Source organism: Bos javanicus, chromosome 15 (assembly GCF_032452875.1).
Source record: "Bos javanicus breed banteng chromosome 15, ARS-OSU_banteng_1.0, whole genome shotgun sequence".
Lineage (NCBI taxonomy): Eukaryota > Metazoa > Chordata > Mammalia > Artiodactyla > Bovidae > Bos > Bos javanicus.
Window position 1 is genome coordinate 48,305,101 of NC_083882.1, and position 25,946 is coordinate 48,331,046.

The following is a 25,946-nucleotide window of genomic DNA, read 5'->3' on the forward strand; positions in this document are numbered from 1 at the left end:
ATAAGGGAAGGTCAGAAAGAACAGAGCACCTGATTTTTCTTTGGCAAAAGCAGAAGAGTGTCGACACTAAGTGCTGGCTTGGGAGAGGGAAGGTATGGTGAACTGGGCCTAAGAATGTGCTAAAAAAGTGCCTGTAGGGATAAAGCTGAGAATGCGTTTTGACCTTGTCAGGTTAGGAGTCTGAGGCATGTAGCTATCACAAGCTTTCTCTTAGTGCTGATCCTGGAAGTCCTTGGCCTTGCTGTGGTTAGTTATCCCTAGAATAGAAATCATTTTCTACATAGATGCATTACTGGATCAGGAATGTTGAAGAACCTAGCATTATTTTTGTGCATAATGTTCATTTGTTCATTAATAATACTTTGAGCAGCTGAGTCACAAACATCTTTGTCCTGCAAACTGAGAGTCTACAGCTGCCGCATCACCTTCACTGCTCTCCTCTCCTGGCCTCAAGGGGACAGCTCATCTTTATTCCCGCCTGGGAACTGAATCAATTTTTATACTATCTTTAAAGATTACAAACTATTTACACTTATATGGGGACGTCCCTGTTGGTCCAGTGGCTAAGACTTCGCCTTCCAATGCAGTGAGTGTGGGTTTGATCCCTGGTCCAGAACTAAGATCCCACATGCCTCTCAGCCAAAAAACCAAAACATAGAACAGAAGCAATATGGTAACAAACTAAAAACTTTAAAAATGGTCCACGTAAGAAAAAACATTGGCTATTTTCCCCACGTTGTACCATATATCCTTGTAACCTCTTATACCCAATAGCTTGTACCTCCCACTCCCCAACCATCATATTGCCCCTTTCCCTGCTTCTCCACACTGGCAACCATTGGCTTATTCTCTATATAAGTGAGCCTACTTCTGTTTTATTATATTCACAGCTTTGTTGTATTTTTTAAACTCCACATATAAGTGATATCATACAGTATTCGTCTTTCTCCGTCTGACTCATTTCACTTAGCTTAACACCTTCCAAGTCCATACATGTCGCTTCAGATAGGAAAACTTCAAGGACCTGGTCTTTAAAAGATTTATTCCCAGAGTCAAGATTTTGGTAATTTACAAAGAAAATTGGCAATGACACAATCCAATCATGCAGTATTTTTTATATTAGCATTGGTGTTTGTTATAGGTGTGTACGGTGTGGGCATATGAGTGTGTATGTGTAGTAATGTGTAGATATGTGTATGTTTGTGTGAGAGAGAGGGGGGAAGAGGGATTTCAGGTTTGTGTAAAATTATGTGTGGGTAAATATATGATGGTAAAACATATGAGAGAATGTGAGTATAGATCAAGGCATTCTTGAAATTTTAAGTACTACGTATGTGTGTATCTAAGATAGTATATATCCTGCAGCGGACATGTCTATCAAATAGAATATGCATTTACAAAGAAATAACTATTTTGGATAGAAATCTTGATCAAAATTGTTATTAAGTCCAAAGCATTAGGATAGTATAAAGCTGTATAATTTACTGAGTTCTGGAAAACAGTATTTTTGGAGGAACAAGAATCCATGAGCTGAAGTGTATGGGATTTTTAAATTTAAGTTGCACCTGTTTTTCAGCATAGTATAGGAACTCAGACAGTGTTGGCTAAACTGAATGAGGATTTTGAATGGAAAAAAGTGATGTGGACTTCACAAATTGAAGAAGCACAGTCACCATGAAGCTTGAAAAGAGTGAATAATTGCTCGGGACAATGACAGAAGGAGTTGATATTAACTAACGATGACCATGCATGCCTGCTAAGTCGCTTCAGTTGTGTCTGACTCTGTGTGACCCTATGGACTGTAGACCACCAGGCTCCTCTGTCCATGGGATTCACCAGGCCAGAATACTGGAGTGGATTGCCATGCCCTCCTCCAGGGGATCTTCCCGGCTTAGGGATCGAACCCGCATCCCTTAAGTCTCTTGCATTGACAATCAAATTCTTTACAACTAGTGCCCCTGGGAATCCCTTAATGATGTCCATAAAGTCATGTAAACTATAATCCACCAACTCTTAGAAAAATATGTCCTGTAAATTGATAGTTTGTAACAGAGGTACCCTGAATAATCAAAAGAATGATTGATGCCAATATGGAAAACTCCCTGGAAAAGCCGTATAAATCATCAGGCATGGCCAGAATAAATAAGATAGTCTCTTTAGGTAAAGTAACTGTATGTTCTAATATATATGAAACTGTGTGGCTTATGCATGTTACCTGCCAACTTCCTAACAATCTTTCTTCACTACAAAGTATCTCATTTTGAATTATAATTAGTCATTTTATTTTTCGGGATATATAATGAGCTGTTGGAAGTGAGGGTGACTCAAGTGAGCCTAACATTTACCACCCTCTGTCTTCAGGAACTGGGACTTGTGCCATCCTGGTCTGCCATGGTCCTTTTCAACCTGAGCAGTGACAACCCAGGACCCTTCATTCTGGTGGGGATCCCAGGCCTGGAGCAAGCCCATGTGTGGATTGGAATTCCCTTCTGTATCATCTATATTGTAGCCATTGTGGGAAACTGCATCCTTCTCTACTTAATCTTGGTGGAGCATAGCCTTCACGAACCCATGTTCTTCTTTCTCTCCATGCTGGCCATGACTGACCTCACCTTGTCCACAGTTGGTATTCCTAAAACACTCAGTATCTTTTGGCTTGGGGCTCGAGAGATCACATTCCCAGGGTGCCTCACACAAGTGTTCTTCCTCCACTACAGCTTCGTCCTGGATTCAGCCATCCTGATGGCCATGGCATTTGACCGCTATGTGGCCATCTGCTCTCCCTTGAGATACAACTCTATCTTGACCCCCAAGACTATCATCAAGATTGTGGTGGGAATCTCCTTTCGTAGTTTCTGCATCATCCTGCCGGTTGTATTCTTGCTCATACGACTGCCTTTCTGTAGGACACGCATCATACCACACACATACTGTGAGCACATAGGTGTTGCCCGGCTCGCCTGTGCGGACATCTCCATCAACATCTGGTATGGCTTTTGTGTTCCCATCATGACAGTCATCTCAGATGTGATCCTCATTGCCGTTTCTTACACACTCATTCTCTGTGCTGTCTTCCGCCTCCCCTCCCAAGAAGCCCACCAGAAGGCCCTGGGCACCTGTGGTTCCCATGTCTGTGTCATCCTCATGTTTTATACACCTGCCTTTTTCTCCATCCTTGCCCATCGCTTTGGACACAATGTCTCCCACACTTTCCACATCATGTTTGCCAACCTCTACATTGTTATCCCACCTGCACTCAACCCCATTGTTTATGGAGTGAAGACCAAGCAGATCAGAGAGAAGGTCACCATTTTGTTTTCTTCCAAGAGGACATAATAATGTTCCAATGAGCAATGGAAAAGCTAGGATAAGTGTATAGTATATATTGATGTCATAAGAATTTTAAAAAAGCAAATGCTATTTAAAGCAAGAACAGTCTACAAGTGATTTTGCATATTAAGAAAATGGCATGATCTATAGGAAAGAGATGCTTCTATATTTATTGATGACAAATCAAAATGTTGAATGCATTGCCTTTGGAGAGAGACTGTTAGAGGAAAATAGATCTAAATAAGGTTTTTAGGAAAGCCCTCCTTGAACAAAATTGCATATTCCTTAAGAAAAGTGAAAATCATGAGATGTCAGTCATCGGGATGAAGGATGGCATAAATCAGGCAGAGGAGGCAAAAGACGTGTACACTGATAACTTTAGGACATTAATAAAAGAAGTGAAAAGACACAAATACAGGTTTTCCTATTATCCAAAAGTAGAACATTCTTTTTTTTTAATTGGAGGATAATTGCTTTACAATGTTGTGGTAGTCTTTGCCATACATCAACAAGCATCCATTATAATTACATATATTCTTTCCCTCTTCAGCCTCCCTTCCCCACCCCATCTTGCCCCTCTAGGTCATCACAGAGCACCAAGCTGGGATCCCTGTGTCATACAGCAGCTTCCCGCTAGTTATGTATTTTGCATAAGAGTGTGTATACATCAATGCCTCTTTCTCAACTTGTCCTACCCTTTCCTTCCCCCACTGTGTCCAGCATTTCATTCTCTACCTCTGTGTCTCCATTTCTTCTCTGTTAATATGTTCATCAGTACATTTTTCTAGATTCCATATATTTGTGCTAATACGTGATATTTGTTTTTTCTCTTTCTGACTTATTTCACTCTAACAGGCTCTAGGTGAATCCGCCTCACAACAAGTGACTCAAATTCGTTCCTTTTTTGACTGGGTAATATTCCATTGTATACATGTACCACACCTTCTTTATCCATTCATCTGTTGATGGACATATAGGTGGCTTCCATGCCCTGGTTATTGTAAATAGTGCTGCAATGATATTGGGGGACACAGGTCTTTTTGAATTGTGGTTTTCTCAGGATATGCGCCCAGTAGTGGAATTGCTGGGTCATATGGTAGTTTTTATTCCTAGTTTGTTAAGGCATTTTCATACTGCTCTTCATAGGAGCTGTACTAATTTACATTCCCACCAATAGTGCAATAGTGTTTCCTTTTCTTCACTTCCCCTCCAGCATTTATCACTTGTAGTTTTTTTATGATGGCCAATTCTGATTGGTCTGAGATGATACCTTGCTGATTGGTCTGAAGTGATACCTTGCTCAAAAATATTAGAGAAATATTTGCATTTCTCTAATAATGAGTGATATTGGGCATCTTTTCATGTTATTTATTGACCATCTGTATGTCTTCCTTGGAGAAATGTCAATTTAGGTCATCTTCTCATTTTTTGATTGGGATGTTTGTTTTTCTGATATTGAGCTATATGAACTGCTTATATATTCTGGAGATTTATCTTTTGTCCATTGCTCTGTTTGCAGTTATTTTCCAAAGTAGATCATTCTTATGAAACCTTTGGTAAGTCAAAATAGAGTAAAGCAAAAATAGCCTTAATACACATCTTGCTAATGGATGCAAAAATAATTGAGATAAGGCATAAATGCTCACTGACACAGTACAAAGCTCTGAAGGTTTGATGCTGAGATGCTGAGAATAGTTCCCAGGGAAGGTTCTCTGCAGTATCAGTCTTGCTGTTCTTGGTGTGCACTCCTCTATGGCAGTTAGTTGCAAAACTAATGCTGAGCATTATTTTCCCTTTTCACCTTTATTGATAAAAGCAATAATCCTCTTCCAATTTTTTCAGTTAGTGAAAACAGTTATTGATATAAGTGTTTCATAAAAGTTAAGTGGTGTAAAGCAAACTTTTGAAAAGTGGGGTATCTGTAATTGGAAAGGTGTATAATGTTCTTGAATTGGGAGAGCTAATGTTGTTAAAATGTTCATACAATCCAAACCATTTGCAGATTCAGTGCAATTCCTGTCAAAATTCCAACACCATTTTTCACAGGCATAGAAAAAGTAATCTTAAATTTTCAAGAAACCACAAAAAACAAAGGAGTGAAAACAACCTCACGATAAAAGTTCAGAGCTGGAATCATAGTATTTTCTGATTTCAAATTATATTATAAATCAATAGTAATAAAAACAATATGGTGATTATCAGTTCAGTTCAGTTCAGTTGTTCAGTCGTGTCTGACTCTTTGTGACCCCATGAATCGCAGCACGCCAGGCCTCCTGTCCATCACCAGCTCCCGGAGTTCACCCAGACTCACGTCCATCGAGTCAGTGATGCCATCTAGCCATCTCATCCTCTGTTGTCCCCTTCTTCTCCTGCCCCCAATCCCTCCCAGCATCAGAGTCTTTTCCGATGAGTCAAATCTAGCATGAGGTGGCTGAAGTACTGGAGTTTCAGCTTTAGTATCATTCCTTCCAAAGAAATCCCAGGGCTGATCTCCTTCAGAACGGACTGGTTGGATCTCCTTGCAGTCCAAGGGACTCTCAAGAGTCTTCTCCAACACCACAGTTCAAAAGCATCAATGCTTCAGCGCTCAACCTTCTTCACAGTCCAACTCTCACATCCATACATGACTGCTGGAAAAACCATAGCCTTGACTAGATGGACCTTTGTTGGCAAAGTAATGTCTCTGCTTTTCAATATACTACCTCGGTTGGTCATAACTTTCCTTCCAAGGAGTAAGCGTCTTTTAATTTCATGGCTGCAGTCACCATCTGCATTGATTTTGGAGCCCAAAAAAATAAAGTCAGCCACTGTAAAAGCTTTTACCTTGGTTTTGACAGTAATTTTTTAGATGACACATACACAAAAAAAAAACACAGGTAAAATAAGCAAAAATAAACTAGTGAGATTACATAAAATTAGAAAGCTTCTGTAAAGCAAAAAAAAAAAAAAAAAAAAGCAATCATATAAATGAAAAGATAACTTATGGAATGGGAGAAAATATTTGTAAGCCATAGATCTCAAAAGAGGTTGACACCCAAAATATAGATGGAACACATACAACTTAAAAATGATTATAATAAAGAACTGACTAAGGAAATAGATGGGGAAAGAGTGGAAACAGTGTCAGACTTTATTTTTGGGGGCTCCAAAATCACTGCAGATGTTGATTGCAGCCATGAAATCAAAAGACGCTTACTCCTTGGAAGGAAAGATGTGACCTAGATAGCATATTAAAAAGCAGAGATCTTACTTTGCCAACAAAGGTCCATCTAGCCAAGGCTATGGTTTTTCCAGTGGTCATGTATGGATATGAGAGTTGGACTGTGAAGAAAGCTGAGCACCAAAGATTTGATGTTTTTGAACTGTGGGTGTTGGAAAAGACTCTTGAGAGTCCCTTGGACTGCAAGGAGATCCAACCAGTCCATTCTGAAGGAGATAAGTCCTGAGTGTTCATTGGAAGGACTGATGCTGAGGCTGAAACTCCAGTACTTTGGCCACCTGATGTGAAGAGTTGACTCATTGGAAAAGACCTTGATGCTGGGAGGGATTGGGGGCAGGAGGAGAAGGGGACGACAGAGGATGAGATGGCTGGATGGCACCACTGACTCGATGCACATGAGTTTGGGTGAACTCAGGGAGTTGGTGATGGACAGGGAGGCCTGGCGTGCTGCAGTTCATGGGGTCGCAAAGAGTCGGAAACGACCGAGTGACTGAACTGAACTGAAACTTAATCTGATTAAAAATGGGCTAAAGACTTGAAAAGACATTTTTTTTTTCCAAAGAAGAAAACAAATGGTCAACAGTCACATGAAAAGGCACTCAACATCTCTAGTCGTCAGGGAAGTGCAAATCAAAATCACAGTAGGATTTAACTTCACATCTATTACAATAGCTAATACCCAAAAGACCAGAGATGACAAATGTTGGTGAGGATGTGTAGAAAAGGAAACCCTTGTACATTGTTGGTAATAATGTAAATTGTTACAGCCATTATGGAAAAAGCATGATGGCTCCTCAAAAAATAAAAATAGAACTGCCATATGGTCCAGCAATTCCACTTGTACGTATATATGCATGCATGCTTCAGTTGTGTCTGACTCTTTGCAACCCCAATGACTATAGCCTGCGAAGCTCTTCTGTCCATAGGATTATCCTGGCAAGAATACTGGGGTGGGTTGCCATTTCCTCCTCCAGGGGATCTTTCAGATCCAGGGATTGAAACTGTGTCTCCTGTGGATCCTGCATTGGCAGAAGAATTCTTTACCACTCGAGCCACCTGGGAAGCCCCGAGGTATATATACGAAAGCTATAATATTGAGGGTATAAAATCAGTATCTTGAAGTGATATCTGCACTCCAGTATTTATTATAGCATTATTCGCAATAGCCAAGATAAGGAAACAACCTAAATTTCCTTTTCTAGAAGAATGTATCAAAAAGTAGTCTATGTGTGTGTGTATGTGTACACATATACATACACACACTTACAAAAGAAATATGGAGGATATCACTGTAGATGTTTTTCACAGCCATTTTGAAAGCTCCCAGGAGATTCAACTCTTTGAGACACTGATTCTCCTGGAAGACATGAGCCTATAGGGACTCAGTCCACCCCAGCGTTTGGGACCTCAGAACCTTATAAGCTACACTCCCTGGGAAGAGTCTCACGGGGCCTCCCACAAGTCGATTGGATTAATGTCTGCTGTCTTTCGGCTGTCCACAGCCTGAGTGTCCCCTCTGAAGGCCCAGGAAAGAAAGAAGAAGATTGGCACCTTGAGATTGTCATTTCTGTCCATTCTCATGAAGGAGCTGGAGATTGGTGAATGTTGTTTTGGGGGCAGGGCAGGGATGATTGGAAAGCCACAGGCCCAGCTCAGGCCAGATCCTGGGGAAGACTGACTGAAAGACATACAGAGGACCTCAGAGGAGGAGCAAGAAAAGATAAGGTAGGCTCAGTCCAGCTTTCCCCATGAGATAGTCCACAGGCCTGGGAGCCAGATTTTAAAGTCTAAGGGTTGAAATGAGAACGGATAACAAAACAAAGAAAACAAGCAAGACTGGGATGTCAGGCAGACACAATTCAGCAGCCAAAACCAATGGTCTGAGAGCTTGGATCTAGAAAAGTGAACTCAGACTTTGTGGTTTTTGTGTGATTTGACACTTTCTGTCCTCTATATCAGCTTCCCTGGTGGTTCAGGGGTAAATAATCTGCCTACCAATAAGGAGATTTGGGTTTGGTCTCGGAGTTAGGAAATGGCAACCCACTCCGGTATTCTTGCCTGGAGAATCCCATGGACAGAGAAGCCTGGTAGGTTACAGTTCATGGAGTCTCAAAGAGTCGGACTCGACTTAGTAACTGAGCATGCACACATGCCATCCATACATATATATGCCCTTGTTTGCCATCATAATAGTATTATATTCTAGTCACTATTTATTGAGAACTTAATGTTTTCCAGTCATTGAGCTGAGGAGGACTTCTCTCCTGTAGAAAATCTTCCTCTATGAGGAAGCAGGAATTTTAGAGAAATCAAATTATTTGTTTAGTAATAAAAAAAAAGGCACAGATTAAGTGAAAATTCAAGACATTTGACTCTAAAAACTGAGGATTCTAAAGCATTGGATGCATTTTGATTTTTTTAGACTTTGCCTATGATTTCATGTGCTTCTGGGTATATGTGTAAATATCTGTGCTTCTTAATTAATTATATATTTATTTTAGCTATTTATTCATTAAACTACACTTCAACATTCACATTAAATAAACAGAGTTAATAGAAGGGAGAATAGAGGTGGGATGAGGAGGGATGTGGCTCCAAATGTAGCAAGGAGCTTGTGTGTGTAAGTGATTTAAACATTACTCATTTATTCAGTAAAAATTAAGTGTTTTATAGAAATTCAACTAGAATAAGCAGATAAAACTATGAATATGAAAATGTCTTACACTCAAGAAAGATAGATGGTAGGCAAATAAATGCAATAAATTTTGATAAGTGCTTTTATAAGTCATAAGTACATGGGGTTTAATTAAGACTTGAATGGCATCTGGATTGGAGGGGTGTTTGGGAGAGAATGGTTACATATATGTGTATGGCTGAGTCTCTTCGCTGTTTACCTGAAACTATCACAACATTGTTAATCAGCTATACCCCAATATAAAATGAAAAGTTAAAAAAAAACTTGAATGATAAATAGAACTGAGCAACAGCACAGCCTAGCCTTGTTTGGAGATAAGAATAGGGATGAAAATACTTATTCTCAGTCAAGGGGAATTCTCATAGTCAGGGACTTTAGCAAAAAAACCAGAGAGTTCTGTTTCCTTTTTTTTAGAAGAGTGGGCACTGCAGGCTTAGACTTTTATTTTTCCACAATGACCATTGTTCAGCGAGGTGCAGTATCAATGAATGAGAAATCAGTGCATAGGTATAGCTTTGAACACCTTGCTGTGTGATTGCCCAACCTTAGAGAGTGGCAGTGGTCTCATTCTCCTTCACCACATGGTTTATCTCTGGCTTGATTCCTGATTGTCTTCAGAGAAAAGATAGAAGTTTCAGTGAATACGCAGGTTAAAATTTATAAGCAAATAGTTAAATACTGTAGCTGGCACCTTGGAAATTAAGCGGTATAGTAATTCACCATCTTTCATATGGTTTTTGGCAAGCATTCTTGGGCTCTAACATGAAAGCTGAAGAAGTTGTGGGACCAGATTCTGGAGATCCTGGTTGTTATGTTAAGGATTTTTGATTTAGATTTAAAATAATTAGATCAATATGATTGATTGAATGTGGGGCATTTAAAGAGAGAAGGTGTAAATGATGAATCTCAAGTTACTGCTTTGGGTCATTTAATGGATGAAACTCATAGTCTCTGATATATTAGAAAAGTAGGGGGCATCAAATTTCTGAAGAAATACAATAGATTTTAATTTTAATTTTCTAAAAGTTAAATTTGAGGCACCCATGATCTATCCAAAAGAGGATCTTCAGAGTGCAGTTGGAGATGTGTGTCTTGAAAGATCTAAATGAGATCTAAAGAATTAGGAGGTGACAATATAAAGTTGATGATAAAATTCAGGGAAAGTATGGACAGAAGAGAAAAGGGCTTCAGGTAGAGACTTGAGGAATGTCAGGATTTAAGAGACACCAAAAAGAAGAATAATCAAAGGATGAGCTGAAATGTCAACTGGTTGAAGAAAAACTCCAAAAGTGTTGATAAAGCATTAAGAAAATGATTCAAAGATTGAAGACATACTCAGTAGTATCAAATGCTGCTGAGATGTCCATCAAGGACTAAAAGGTGGATGTAGACATCATTGGTGACCTTCATGACAGCACTTCAGAAGTGAAAAGGAGAGGACAGAAATGCGAATCACATGGGTTTAAAGATGAGTAGATTGGAGATAAGTAGTGTAGACACCTACACTGATTTCCTCATTGCGTGACTTTGGCAAATTATTTACTTTCTCCCTGCCTCAGTTTCTATATATTGAAAGTATGAGTAATGTTCTTGGCTTAGGGTTGTTAGGAGCATCAAATGTACAGAGCTTTAGATAAAGTACACTGAATGTTCTCAAAAACATTAACTGTTGTTATGGAGGTTGCTTATTTGCTTTTATCTTGACTCAGAATTTAGGATATACAAATTCTGTATTTCTTCCACTAGAGGTCATCTCTGTCTTTATCAAAAAGCACACTTGAAATAATTGCCTCAGCTTCCCTTGTAGCTCAGTTGGTAAAGAATCTGCCTGCAATGCAGGAGACCCCGGATTGATTCCTGGGTCAAGAAGATCTGCTGGAGAAGGGATAGGCTACTCATTCCAGCAGTGTTAGGACTCTGGAATCCTGGACTTTCCTTGTGGCTCAGCTGGTACAGAATCCACCGCAATGAGGAAGACCTGCGTTTGATCCCTGAGTTGGGAAGATCCCCTGGAGAAGGGGAAGGCTACCCACTCCAGTATTCTGGCCTGGAGAATTCCATGGACTGTGTAGTCCATGGGGCCGCCAAGAGTCGGACATGACTGAGGTACTTACACTCACTTCACTAAGTCCTAAGAGTGGGCTGGAGGGTGAGCTGCAACTGCTATTACATTATAATCCAAGGTGAGGTATCAAACAACACAGCCTCAGAGAACATTATGGTCTGCAAATCCCAAGACTTTCTCGTGTCAGGGAAATCATTGCAACTACAATAAGGTTGGTGTGACAAGCTACAGCTCCAGTTTTTGTCTTTCCTTAAACACTTCTCTATACCTCCTGCTCCTCTCAATTCTCCTTGTCTAACAGGGTATGGAGGAAGTCACCTGGAGTGGGACAGCAGCAAAAAAACACTGCTGTCTGTGGACTCTAATGTGCTTGGCTCTGCAAGTTACTAAAAATGAGATCTTTGGTAAGACAGCTCTCAGAGCTTTAGTTTTTATTTTTAAAATGAGGAAGATAAGAATCTGGCCCATGGGACAAATCTTATTTTCCAAATTATGCCCCTCCTTCTCTAATTTTCCTTCTGTCTCTCAGCATGTGTGTGGTTAGGTCATTTTTCTCTATACAGCAACACATTACATTGACCCAGAGAAAACTGAGTCATTAAAATGGAAATAACATTTTATGCATGTTGAAGAATATCTTGGAGAGACTTGGTTATTATAACCAGGAGTACTGGTTCTTTAGCATCTTTCTAGAGGAGATGAGCATTGTCTTAATAGAAAAGGGAGGTTCTTTCTTGGCAATAAGAAAGAGAAAAGCCGACCCTAAGAAAATGGTGCAAGAAGAATTACCATATGATTTTTTAAAAATGTTCATTCCATACAATTTGTTTTAGGACACAGAAGCTATTCATCAGATCTCCATGACCACGTTCAATCTGACTGGCTACAACACAGGTGCCTTCACCCTTTTGGGTATTCCTGGACTTGAGCAGCACCAGGTCTGGATCAGCATCCCCTTCTGCCTCATCTATTTCGTGGCCATTGTGGGTAATAATGTCCTTCTCATGGCAACGGAGCACAGTCTTCATGCACCCATGTTCTTTTTCCTTTCCATGCTGGCTATTACTGATCTTATACTGTCTACCACCTGTGTCCCAAAAACTCTGAGCATCTTCTGGTTTGGTCCCCAGAGAATCAGTTTTCCTGGCTGTCTCACACAGTTATTCTTTCTGCACTTCAGCTTTGTTTTAGACTCATCTATACTGATGGCCATGGCATTTGACCGCTATGTGGCCATCTGTTCACCCTTGAGATACAACACTATTCTGACTCCCAGAACCATTGTCAAAATTGCTGTGGGAATCTCCTTCAGAAGCTTCTGTGTTATTTTCCCATGTGTTTTCATTGTAAATCATCTACCCTTCTGCAGGACACGTAATGTCCCTCACACATACTGTGAGCACATAGGTGTTGCCCGACTAGCCTGTGCTGACATCTCCATCAATATTTGGTATGGGTTTTGTGTTCTCCTCATGGCCGTCATCTCAGATGTGATTCTAATTGCTGTCTCCTACATCCTTATCCTCTGTGCTGTATTTCACCTCCCTTCTCAGGATGCTCGCCAGAAGGCCCTGGGCACCTGTGGTTCCCATGTCTGTGTCATCCTCATGTTCTATATACCAGCGTTCTTCTCCATCCTTGCACATCGCTTTGGACACAATGTCCCTCAGACCTTTCACATTGTGTTTGCCAACCTCTATGTTATCATCCCACCTGCCCTGAACCCTATCGTCTATGGAGTAAAGACCAAGAAGATCCGAGACAAAGTCATTTTTCTGCTCTTTCCTATGAGGTCCTATTGATACGTGCTTGAAATCTAGGAGGCAGGGGGCTGTGGTTTTGTTTTTTTAATTATTTTTGACAGAAGTTTTCCCAGTCATTTCAATTGCAAAAAATTAAAGTTTTAGTCTAAGAAATAATATATAGTATATATTAAATATTGTTTCTGGAAACTAAAAAATGGCAATTTGTTTTGAGTGCTCTAGTGTGATACAAAACTTTAAATGAAATAAATAAAATGATCAGTATCTTTTTTTCTTTATAAAGATATTTCTAAGGAATCTGAAAATTTTTCCAGGTTTATACATCATGGTAATTTCTATGTCATAATAGAGCAAGAAATTTCTACCTTAATGACTCTGTGAGGTCCTAGACTTTCAGTTTGGCTACTACAATCCGTTTGTGAATGGCATCAAGTATAGGTCCTGGCATGTATTTAGTACATAAGCAATGTTTATCAAGAAAAAAGTGACAAGGGATGTTCAAGAGGGAGGGGACATATGCAAACCTGTGGCTAATTCATGCTGATGTACGGCAGAAACCAACACAATATTGTAAAGTAATTATCTTTCAGTTAAAAATAAATACAAAAGAAAAGATGACAAATAATCATGAAATTATTCAACTGAGATTGCAGATGTTTATTTTGAACAAAGGAAGGAAGAAGGCAATGATGAAAGGCAAAGCTCATTTTTCACTCAATCTTGAGAAAGCCCAACAAGATGGAGAAGGTAAAGGCTTCTAAGAAGAAATATACAGAGGAAGCTAAATTCCACAGCCAGTAAGAGAAAAGCATGTACAGATGTACAGACTAAGACGTGGGCTTGAAACTTGACTAATTAGAAGCACTGTTAGTACTGAGTCTAGTCTTCATTTTTGTATCCGAAAAGACATGTAGTCTCATGTCAAAAATGTATTTATATTATTCTTTTTGAATTTATATTATTCTTTATCTCTTCAAATTCAGTATGCCTGACTTGTTCATAGTGAGTCACTTAGTCACTAAATCATTTGAGAAATAACTATTTTTGGTGTTTGATGGGTGCTTAAGGTTGCTGATGTCTGATTTTCTTCTATATCTATCTGACCTTAAAGTCTACTCCTATTTTCTAAACAATTTGCAGATTACCAGTCCAGAGTAAGTACCCCTTTCCTTACTACGGAGGGTCAAACACTCATCCGTTTTTATCTGGATCAGAATACCAGAGTTCTGCATGGTCTCTCTACTCCTGTTCTGCTTTATCTTCTCTGTTATGCCTCCACTCACAGGTCACCAGATTTATATTTCCACAGTAATTCTCAACATAAAATTTTAGTATGAACGATATGTTCTTTGGACTCAGAGGCTCAAATTTAAATATATATTATTTTACTGTGGGACCTAGCCATGTATGTTGTTTCCAAAATTATCTGCAGAAATAAAAATTTTTATGAAGTATAAGTAGGAGATAAAGTAAAGGCAAAAGGGAAAAGCAGAGATAAATATTTTAAAAAATAAGACCAAAAAAGTTAATATAGTTGCCATGTGCTATGAGTTCTCATTCTCTTACTATACATAGTTCAAGAATTCAGCTCTAGTTAAGCAATATTTAGTTGCATAATTCACAGTGCCTATAAAAAGTCAGGTGTTCAGGGGACTAAAACTACTTATTCCTGAAATGAAGAGAAAAAAGAGAGATATTCAGAGACTTCTTAGAAAAAAGGCACCAAGTAATATAATTAATCACATTCTTACATAATATACAGCTTCATGGGATTCTTCAGTCCATTATCCTAGTATAGAGCACTAGAACACCCTAACTTTCCATTCGATAGCAGCTAACAATTTAGTGGGGAATCAACATAATTCTAGACTCCTTAAGCATGGTTTAGTCCAGATATTCTGGGGCATTCAGAGTACTAAGTGGACTTCAGGCAATCATTACTCATTCTTTCATTCCAGAGTATTTAGCAAATATGTGACACAAATTTTTACATCTGAAACACTGTGTTAGGCATTCTTTTCACCATATTGAACAAAACAGAGATGGCCTTCATCTTAGTGGAGCTTTCAGTCCAGTGAGGGAAACAAGCCTCAATCATATAAACACCCAACTGAACATATAATTTTAGATTGCATTGTTTTAAAACAGAAACCAACCAAAATCTTAAAAGCAGTGCCTTTGTGAGAGAGACTATCAGAGGAAAGCAGCTTCAAGTTAGGTTTTTAGAAAAGCCCTACCTAAAAGAAATTACATTTTCTCTGAAAACAATGGGAATAATGGGACGTCAGTCACATAGGGGAGGATGGATGGCATCATTCAAGAAGAAAAGTTGAAAGGTCTTTGCACTGAAGACTATAAGATGTTGATAAAAGAAATGCAGAAGACACAAATACAGATTTACCCATTATTCAAAAGTAGAACATCCTTAGGACTTTTCAGAAGCCCGAATGGCATAAGGCCAAAATTACCTTAAGACGCATATGGCTAACAGAGTCACAAAATAAACTGAGATAAAGCATAGATTCTCAATGACACAGTTCAAAGCTGTGATGCCTTGACACTGAGATGCTGAGTGCGATTCCTGAGGAAGGAGCTTCATGGTGCTCCTCTTGCTGCTCTGGGTGTGCACTGTGTTACAAAGACTGGCTACAGAAGAAACGCTGAACATTGTTTTCCATTTTCACATTTTTCATTAAAGCGGTATCCATCTTTAGATTTCTTTCAGTTAGTGAAAACAGTTACTGCTATAGGTCTTTTGTAAAAATGAAGTGGTCTAAAGCAAACTTTCAAAAAGTGGGAGATAACTGTAAATGAAAAGGTATATTCTTTTTTTTTTAACATTGATCTTTACATTATATTTCAATATAACATTGAATGTATAACATTCAATCTGAATGTTAAACACCTTCAGATTAAGTGATAAAAATAGGTATATTTTCTTATTAAGTTAGCTTGTCATTCATATATATATATATATGCATATATTTGTATCATATATATGCACATTTACATGATTTTTATAATTTTACCCAAATTAAATAATAATCTATTGTGCATCTGCTACCATTTGTTGTAATATTATTTTCTTACTTATGAAATATTTCCCTATAATAAAACTATTGGTTGTTTTTTGGTCTACTACTAAAAATACGGATCATTGACAGTAAGTTTGAAAAGCAACAATACATTTTATCAACTATTTTTGTCTCATACTTTCTGTAGCTGCATTGTGAATTTTTTGACATTATTTCTCTTTGAAATATTTACTTGTTGTATAGCACTGACTTTCAGTTAAATTAGAGAGGAAGTAGCATCCTATATTTTAGCTGTTTTTTAAAACACTTTATTTTAAGTTAGAGTATAGGTGATTGGACTTCCCTGGTAGCTCAGCTGGTAAAGAATCTGCCTGCAATGCAGGAGACTCTGGTTCAATTCCTGGGTCTGGAAGTTCCCCTGGAGAAGGGATAGGCTACCCACTCCAGAATTCTTGGGTTTCCCTGGTGGCTCAGATGGCAAAGAACCCACCTGCAATGCGGAAGACCTGGGTTTGATCTCTGGGTTGGGAAGATCCCCTGGAGATGAGCATGGCAACCCACTCTAGTATTCTTGTCTGGATAATCTCCTTGAACAGAGGAGCCTAGTGAGCTACAGTCCACAGGTTCCAAAGAGTTGGACATACTGAGCGACTAAGCACAGCACAGCACATAGGTGATAACAATGTTGTGGCAGTTTCAGGTATACAGCAAAGTGATTCAGTTATACATGTTCATGTATCTATTTTTTTATGTTCTTGAATTGGGAGAATTAATATTGTTAAAATGTTCATATGACCCAAAGTCATCTGCAGATTGAAAGCAATGCCTATCAAAATTCCAAAGATATTTTTCAGAAATAGAGTCATCCTAAAATTTTATGGAACCACAAAACACCTGAAGAGCTGAAGCAATCTCAAGCAAGAAGGTCAAAACTGGAGACATCACAATTCCTGACTTTGAACTATAAAGCAATAGTTATCAAATTAATATGGTGTTTATAGAATTGCATAAAAACAAACATATGGATCAGTGAAACAGATTAGAGAGCCAAGAAATAAACCTTCCCTTATATGGTCAACAAGCATACCAGTAGAAAGAAGACACTCTAATTAAAAAATGGTGTTAGGAAAAGGGTAGACACATGCAAAATAGTAAAACTGGATTCTGATGTTGCATCACTCACAAAATTTAACTCAAAATGAATTAAAGATGTAAATACACAACCACAAATTGTAAAACTTCTAGAAGCTAATGTAGGATAAAATTCTTCAAGGCTGTACTTAAAAAAATTTTTTTTTAATTGAAATATAGTTGATTTACAATGCTGTGTTAGTTTTGGTGTACTCCAAAGTGATTCATATATGTATGTATATATATGTGTGTGTATATATATATGCATATATAGACATTATTTTTCATATTCTTTTCTATTATGGTTTAATCACAGGATATTGAATATAGTTTCCATGTTATAAAGTAGGACCTTGTTTATTTCTTCAATATATAATAGTGTGCAACTGGTAAACCCAAATTCCCAGGCAATCTCTCCTCTCCTCCCACCTCCAGCTCCCCTTTGGCAAGCGCAAGTTTGTTCTCTATATCTGTGAGTCTGTTTGTGTTTCCCTTTCACATTGGTCTTGACAATAATTTTTTTGGATGATACCAAAAACACAAGTAAAACAGCAAAAATAAACAAGCAAGACTATAAACACACATATACACACAATGGAATATTATTCAGTCACAAGAAAGAAGGAAATCTTGCTATATGTGATCATCATAGATTAGGGCATCATTCTAAGAGAAATAAGCCATACAGAGACAGAAAAATACTGTGTGGTATCATTTATATGTGACATCTAAAACAATTTAAAAAAAAATGTTGAACACATAGAAACAGAGAATACAAAACTTATTTCCAAGAGATGGGGTGGGGGGACATTGGGAGCTATTGGTCAAAGGATACAAACTTTCAGGTATAGAATGAATAAGTTCTGGAGATCTAATGTACAGCATTGTGATTAGTTAATAATACTGCATTAGTACTTGAAGTCAGCTAAGGAAGTAGATCATAAATGTTCTCACCACACATACACTGCACACAGGTAAATATGTGATACGATGGATGTGCTAATCAACTTGATTGTGATGAATGTTTTACAATGTATATCTAAATCAAATCATCATATTGTGTACTTTGAATATATGCAATTTTATTTGTCAATTATTCTCAAAAAATCTGGAAATATAAAAAAAGAACATTTATGAATGAGTAAACCGGGGTACGCTTGTTTGTTTGAAAAAAGGCAAAGGAATTAGAATATATAAAAACAAAGAGCTGAAAAAAAGTCTCAGTACATTAAAGGAACTGGAAACTGATCAAGTGAGGTAGGTTTTAGGTAGAGGGAATAACAAAAAATGAGATTGCAGAAGATAAAAAATTCTAGATCATTTCAAGAGTTTGTTTAAAATTCTAAGTAAAAAGGAAAGTTACAGGAATTTTAAGTAAGATAGCAACAAATCCCAAAATTGTGTTATTAAACATTATTCATAGAACTTTTGTTTTTATGATGGAGTTTGTAATAGCTTTGGAAGTGGTGGGAGGATGTCATTGGATTCAGCAGTGACCCTATACCTGCCCATTCACATGCACTATAACCCTCCTTAGGTGGGCATTCTTTTTTAAACAAGGAAACACCTAACACTTCAATTCCCTGAAGAAAGGCAAAGCCAACTTCAGTTAGAAATGAATCAGTTTCTCTAGGGTTAAGGAGTCTTTCACTTTGGTTCCATCTCTTCATTCTTTCTGGAGTTATTTCTCCACTCTTCCCCAGTAGCATATTGGGTACCTACTGACCTGGGGAGTTCATCTTTCAGTGTCATATCTTTACCAACAAAGATACATATAGTCAAAGCTCTGATTTCTCCAGTAGTCATGTATGGATGTGAGAGTTGGACCATAAAGAAGGCTGAGCACTGAAGAATTGATGCTTTTGAACTGTGGTGTTGGAGAAGACTCTTGAGAGTCCCTTGGACTGCAAGGAGATCCAACCAGTCCATCCTAAAGGAACTCAGTCCTGAATATTCATTGGAAGGACTGATGCTGAAGCTGAAGCTCCAATACTCTGGCCACCTGATGTGAAGAACTGACTCATTTGAAAAGACCCTGATGCTGGGAAAGATTGAAGGCAGGAGGAGAAGGGGATGATAGAGGATGAAATGATTGGATGGCATCACTGACTCCATGGACATGACTTTGAGTAGGCTCCAGGAGTTGGTGAAGGACAAAGAATATTGGCGTGCTGCAGTCCATGGGGTCGCAAAGAGTTGGACATGACTGAATAACTGAACTGAACTGAAGGAGTCTTTGTGAAATAACTCGGATTTCATGTTGTACAAAATAATGAAATGAGAGTCCAAATAACTGATAGGGGCAAAAATCAACATGTACAAAATATTAGAAGAGAAGAAGGAAATTTCCACCTTTATCATTTTATCATTTAATCTCTTATTAACCATTTTAAAAAAGAGTAGCACAATTTCAAGTTAAACAATTGTGATATACATGGTAGTAATTGAATTGTGGAGACTTCCATTTTGAAACAGTTGATTTGTACTCCTTCATGTAGCAGGACCAACTGTCTGTTAAGGCAGCTCTCCTAGGTCATGCTAACAGAACCATAATATGGGTGTGTAAAATAGCATATTTGTTGCTATCATTTAAGTGCAGGTGAAGGGTGGGGTGCAGTTCAAAATTTTAGGGTGTGAATTACAAATACACAGAGCAGGAACACTAGAGTATATTCCTGTTTTAGTTAAATGGAAAGCATTAACTGATTCACTAGAAAATTATTTTTTATTATACCAAGTCATGGAAAAATTAAGTTGCAAGTTCTACATAACCTTTTATATGAGCCAGGTGTTCACATAAAACTCATTAAATCCACCAATAACCAGTCCCTTAGCACTTAATCAATAGTCAGAAATGACCGATGTCTCCTGAGTGGTATGGATGACACCAAAGGTAAGATTTGGAACTTTTCATGACTTCAATGTACCTGCGTTTCCTATATAAATACTAACCCAAGAAAATTTGACTTACAGTACCTCAAACAGAACACTGGTAGGCATTTAACTGATGTTTTTAATAGTCATGCAATATTAGACATAAACACTGAAAATAGAATTATTTGTATTCAGTGTCCAACCAGAAGGAAACCTGCCTAGGGATGAGATAAAAACAAAAATATGAGCAATTTTAAAGTCCACTATTCAGTGTTATTGTTGAATATCTTTGTAAATGTAAGACAGAAAGATCAGATTTACCAAACTCAGGAAAATTGATCTGGCCCTTAGAGTTATGAGAGAAAAGCCTCTTAGGTATAAATTGAGATCGGGGCCCACAGAATGGCCGACCGTACCAACAGGCAAACCTAGATGTATTCCCACAGAAACACATTTTATTAATTCTTTTTTGGTAACAATGACAAATCAGCTTGTGTTGAGTCTCAAGTAATGAAAATGTGACAAATATCCAAAGACCTGAATGAGAATATATAAAAGTTGAAGAAACAGCAAGTAAAACTCTAATGAGAACAAAATGAGATTTAAACATAATTGAATGAACATTATGGAACGAGCAGTCTGTCCTCAAGTGGAAAAGGCACTGAAGGAGACAAAAAGGAAATAAGGTGACACTTTAGGAGGCTGTTAGAGCAACTTAGGTAAGAGATGATGGTAACTGGGCAAGGGAGACAGAAAGGAGAATAGATTCAGAGGACTTTTAAAAAGGAACAGCAATATAATGTGATTGAAAAAATTCACGTGACTAGTGAGGTGTGACATTTGCAGAGCTTAGGAACATTGAAAACTGGGTTTGGGGAGGTAGTGAATGTAGTCTGGGACAAGATGGTTTTGAAGCTGAAGTGGATATTTAACCAGTGTTGGCCCAAAGAGGATGCCCTTTGATACCCAACAGTCATCTTCACATTGTCCTTCAAAGGAAATAGCTTCTAGGATTTGTTCCACTCCTATCCTAGTAGATAGAGTTTCAACCAACTTTCCCATTTCCCAGTTTTTATGCTCTCATCCACATATATATGGGGTCCTCCACTTTCATTTTATGGGCAAAATAAAAGGCACAAAAACCCACTGAAGAGCTTTTGAGTGCGGATCCTGGGGGCCTTACTCAGAAAAGCAGTATTAGATTATCCTGAAGTTGGCCAGGCATTCCAGCAGGTGCATGTGAGTCCCCCACTGTGTTAAGCATTTTCAAAACACTGCTCTACATCAGTTCAGTTCAGCTGCTCAGTCGTGTCCGAATCTTTGTGACCCCATGAATGCAGCACGCCAAGCCTCCCTGTCCATCACTATCTCCTGGAGTTCACTCAGAGTCATGTGCATCGAGACGGTGATGCCATCCAGCCATCTCATCCTCTGTCGTACCTTTCTCCTCCTGCCCCCAATAACTCCTAGCATCAGAGTCTTTTCCAATGAGTCAACTCTTCACATGAGGTGGCCAAAGTATTGGAGTTTCAGCTTTAGCATCATTCCTTCCAAAGAACACCCAGGGCTGATCTCTTTTAGGATGGACTGGTTAGATCTCCTTGCAGTCCAAGGAACTCTCAAGAGTCTTCTCCAACACCACAGTTCAAAAGCATCAATTCTTCGGTGCTCAGCTTTGTTCACAGTTCAACTCTCGCATCCATACATGACCACTGGAAAAACCATAGCCTTGACTAGACAGACCTTTGTTGGGAAAGTAATGTCTCTGCTTTTTAATATGCTATCTAGGTTGGTTATAACTTTTCTTCCAAGGAGTAAGCATCTTTTAATTTCATGGCTGCAGTCACCATCTGCAGTGATTTTGGAGCCCCCCAAATAAAGTTTGACACTGTTTCCACTGTTTCCCCATCTATCTCCCATGAAGTGATGGGACCAGAAGTCATGATCTTCGTTTTCTGAATGTTGAGCTTTAAGCCAACTCTCCTCTTTCACTTTCATCAAGAGGCTTTTTAGTTCCTCTTCACTTTCTGCCATAAGGGTGGTATCATCTGCGTATTTGAGGTTATTGATATTTCTCCTGGCAATCTTGATTCCAGCTTGTGCTTATTCCAGTCCAGCATTTCTCATGATGTACTCTGCATAGAAGTTAAATAAGCAGGGTGACAATATACAGCCTTGACGTACTCCTTTTCCTATTTGGAACCCATCTGTTTTCCCATGTCCAATTCTAACTGTTGTTTCCTGACCTTCATATAGGTTTCTAAAGAGGCAGGTCAGGTGGTCTGATATTCCCATCTCTTTCAGAATTTTCCACAGTTTATTGTGATCCACACAGTCAAAGCCTTTGGCATAGTCAATAAAGCAGAAATAGATGTTTTTCTGAAACTCTCTTGCTTTTTCAATGATCCAGTGGATGTTGGCAATTTAATCTCTGGTTCCTCTGCCTTTTCTAAAACCAGCTTGAACATTTGGAAATTCATGGTTCACGTATTGCTGAAGCCTGGCTTGGAGAATTTTGAGCATTACTTTACTAGCATGTGAGATGAGTGCAATTGTGTGGTAGTTTGAATATTCTTTGACATTGCCTTTCTTTGGGATTGGAATGAAAACTGACCTTTTCCAGTCCTGTGGCCACTGCTGGAGTTTTCCAAATTTGCTGGCATATTGAGTGCAGCACTTTTATATACACAGTGGAATATTACTCAGCCTTAAAAAGGAGCACATTTGAGTCAGTTCTGATGAGGTGGATGAAACTATTACCTATTATACAGAATGAAGTGAGTCAGAGAAAGAAAGATAAATATCATATTCTAACACATATATACGGAATCTAGAAAAATGGTACTGAGGAATTTATTTATAGGGCAACAGTGGAGATACAGACATAGAGAATAGGCTTATGGACACAACGAGAGAAGAGGAGAGGGTGAGATGTGTGTAAAGAGTAACACGGAAGCTTACATTGCCAAATGTAAAATAGATAGCCAACGGGAATTTGCTGTATGGCTCAGGAAACTCAAACAGTGGCTCTGTAGAGGGGTGGGATGGGGAGGGAGATGGGAGGGTGCATCAAAAGGGAGGGGCTAAATATATACCTATGGCTGATTCATGTTGTGGTTTGACAGAAAACAACAAAATTCTGTAAAGCAAGCATCCTTCAGTAAAATGAAATAAATTAAAAAGAAAAAAAATGCTAGTAGAACAAAGCATATTTCATGATAACTTATCAGAAAATAAAAATTAATAATTATATATAAGCTTTATAATTAGATTATACATATTACATAATTCTAGCTCTGTAGTTCTATGCCTCTGTTAATGCCTAATTGTCATGTAAAAATAAATAGAGTATTAAATACCCAGAAAAGAATTGTATATACCCTGAGGGTGTGTTAGCTTACAGGCCCCATCAGAGTTAGTGTAATCTTTACAGTCTTCTCTTGAAGATAAAAAAAGAGGGTGTTAGAGTCCCTCAGGCCCTAATTATTTACCTCTTCTTGGCATTGAACAATGGATCGGGTGGTGGGTGGGGGCAGGGTTGGGGGGGGGGAGATAAAAAAAAAAAAAAAAACACGAACAGGGAATCAACCTATCAATCTTTTCCTTCCATCTCCACTTTTTTCTTGGGTTTATATGTCTGGTCCTCTTGCAGATTTTGTGTGTGCCTATCACCATAATCTTTCTGCTCTGCATTTGGCCCAGTAACCAAACTAGGTGAGTGCTGGTTATTTGAAGAGGTTTGGTTCGAAATATGATTTTGAGAGAAAGAGAGTGAATGAAAAACTCAAGGCTCCATTTCCTAGGAGCCATGGACTGAGTGCTACAACGTTTTTTCCTGAACAACTCAGATTTTTAAGCTGAATTTATGGTCTCCTGTTCTTGGATATATGCTTCAAATGATTAGAAAGATAAACAGCTGGGTTAAGGATGGCCAAGGTAAGTGTTGTTCTGGTCATTTCTGTTAGATTTGTGGCAAGGATCCATAGCTCTAGCTTAACAAGCGGGCTTAAGTATGTGGACATTCTTGTTTTGAGAGTCTACTGCTACCACCCTTCTCTTGATCTCAAGTGAACAGCTCATGTTTATTCCCACCTGGGAAGTGAATACTTTTGTAATACAATTTTCAAAGGTTACACTTCATTTACAGTCATTACCATATATTGGCTGTATTCCCCATGTAGTACAATATATCCTTGTAGCCTCTTACACACAATAGTTTGTACCTCCTACTCCCCTACCACTATATTGCCCCTTACCCCTTCTCCCCCATGGTAATCACTAGTGAAATCTCTATATCTGTGAGCTAGCTTTTTTGTTATATTCAGTAGCTTGTTGGTTTTTAAGAAATATTCCACATATAATTTATATCATACAGTATTTGTCTCTATCTGGATTATTTCACCTAGTTTAACACCCTCCATTTATGTTGCTGCAAATGGCAAAATTTCGAGGACCTAGTCTTTACAAAATTAACTCAAGAGTAAATATTTTGGGAAATTACAAAGAAAGTGGCGATGAGACAATTCTGTCATGAAATATTTTGTTTGTATTTTTCTTAGTGTATGTGTGTATGATGTGTGCCTTTATGTGTGAGAGAGAGAGCAAAAAGGGGGTTTGTGTAAGATTGTGCTTAGTCTCTCAGTTGTGTCTGAGTTTTTGTGACCCCATGGACTGTAGCCTACCAAGTGCTTCTGTCCATGGGGATTCTCCAGGCAAGAATCCTGGCATGGGTTGCCATGCCCTTCTCCAGGGGATCTTCCCAACCTGGGAGTTGAACCCATGTCTCCCACATTGCTGGTGGATTCTTTACTGTCCGAACCACCAATGAAGCCCAAAACAAACACGACCATGATGCATTGGCTGGAGATCAAACCGGGGTCTCCCACATGGGAGGCAAGAGTTCTACCACTGAACCACCAATGCCCCTGTTGTGTAAGATTGAGTGTGGGTAAATATATGATGGTAAAATGTATGAAATAACGCAAGTATAGATCAAGGTATGCTTGAGATTTTAAGAACTGCGGGGAGCTGCCCGTGAGAACGGGGTCCTTTGTCCGAAGGACACAGCTCTGGGAGCTGCCTCAGTCCTTGAGGGTTTGCTTGCAAACATAGCTCTCTGTCCCGCCACCCCAGAGATTAGGCGCTTATTTACTGCAGGCACCTGGAGTTCTGTGCAAACTTCTCACGCACAGAGAAATGTTATCTGGTGTAAGAAATAATAACAGGGAGCCATTCCCATGCTCTCAAGATTTCTTGTGACTGTTTGTAAGATGTATAGGCTAACCAAGAAAAAATGTTAACTGTTTTGTCTCTCTCACGCTTTTCTGTATAAATATGAGATGTTGAATAAAGCTGGTGTCAGACTGCGTCCCTTCGTGGTGACGTGTCTGAACCTCTCGACCCCATCTTTGTAGTCTCTTGCTTTAGTTTCTTTCTTAGCCCCGCCGTGCACGTTCTCGGGACCTGATCGACTTTGCCGGCTGGCTCCGGCAAAGAACTAATAAGTGTGTGTGTATCTAAGAGTAAATGTCCTGGTGTCTATCCAATAGAACATGTATTTGCAAAGAAATAATTGTGCTTTAGGACAGAAATCTTGACCAAAATTATTATTAAGTCCAAAGCATTAGGATATTATACAACTGTATAGTTTAAAGAGTGCTGGAAAAAAGTAATTTTGGAGGAGCAAAGTTTAAATTTAAGGTTTACCTGTTTACCAGCATAGTGTGGGATTCAGGCAGTATTGGCTAAACTGAATTAGGTTTTTGAATAGCAAAAAAGTGTATGGACCTCACAAATAGAAGAACAACAGTCATCATGAAGTTGGAAAAGAATG

At 38.7% G+C, this 25,946-nt stretch overlaps 2 protein-coding genes across 2 annotated transcripts; both read left to right on the forward strand.

Moving 5' to 3' along the window:
• The first annotated feature begins 2,369 nt into the window (after window positions 1–2,369).
• On the forward strand, window positions 2,370–3,336 carry LOC133261270 (olfactory receptor 52H1). The gene has a single exon (XM_061439774.1). The coding sequence runs from the start codon at window positions 2,392–2,394 to the stop codon at window positions 3,334–3,336; it is 945 nt and encodes a 314-aa protein (XP_061295758.1). The 5' UTR covers window positions 2,370–2,391.
• Window positions 3,337–12,032: 8,696 nt separating this feature from the next.
• LOC133261271 (olfactory receptor 52H1-like) lies at window positions 12,033–13,131 on the forward strand. Its single transcript, XM_061439775.1, has one exon. The coding sequence runs from the start codon at window positions 12,171–12,173 to the stop codon at window positions 13,110–13,112; it is 942 nt and encodes a 313-aa protein (XP_061295759.1). The 5' UTR covers window positions 12,033–12,170; the 3' UTR covers window positions 13,113–13,131.
• Window positions 13,132–25,946: the final 12,815 nt, after the last annotated feature.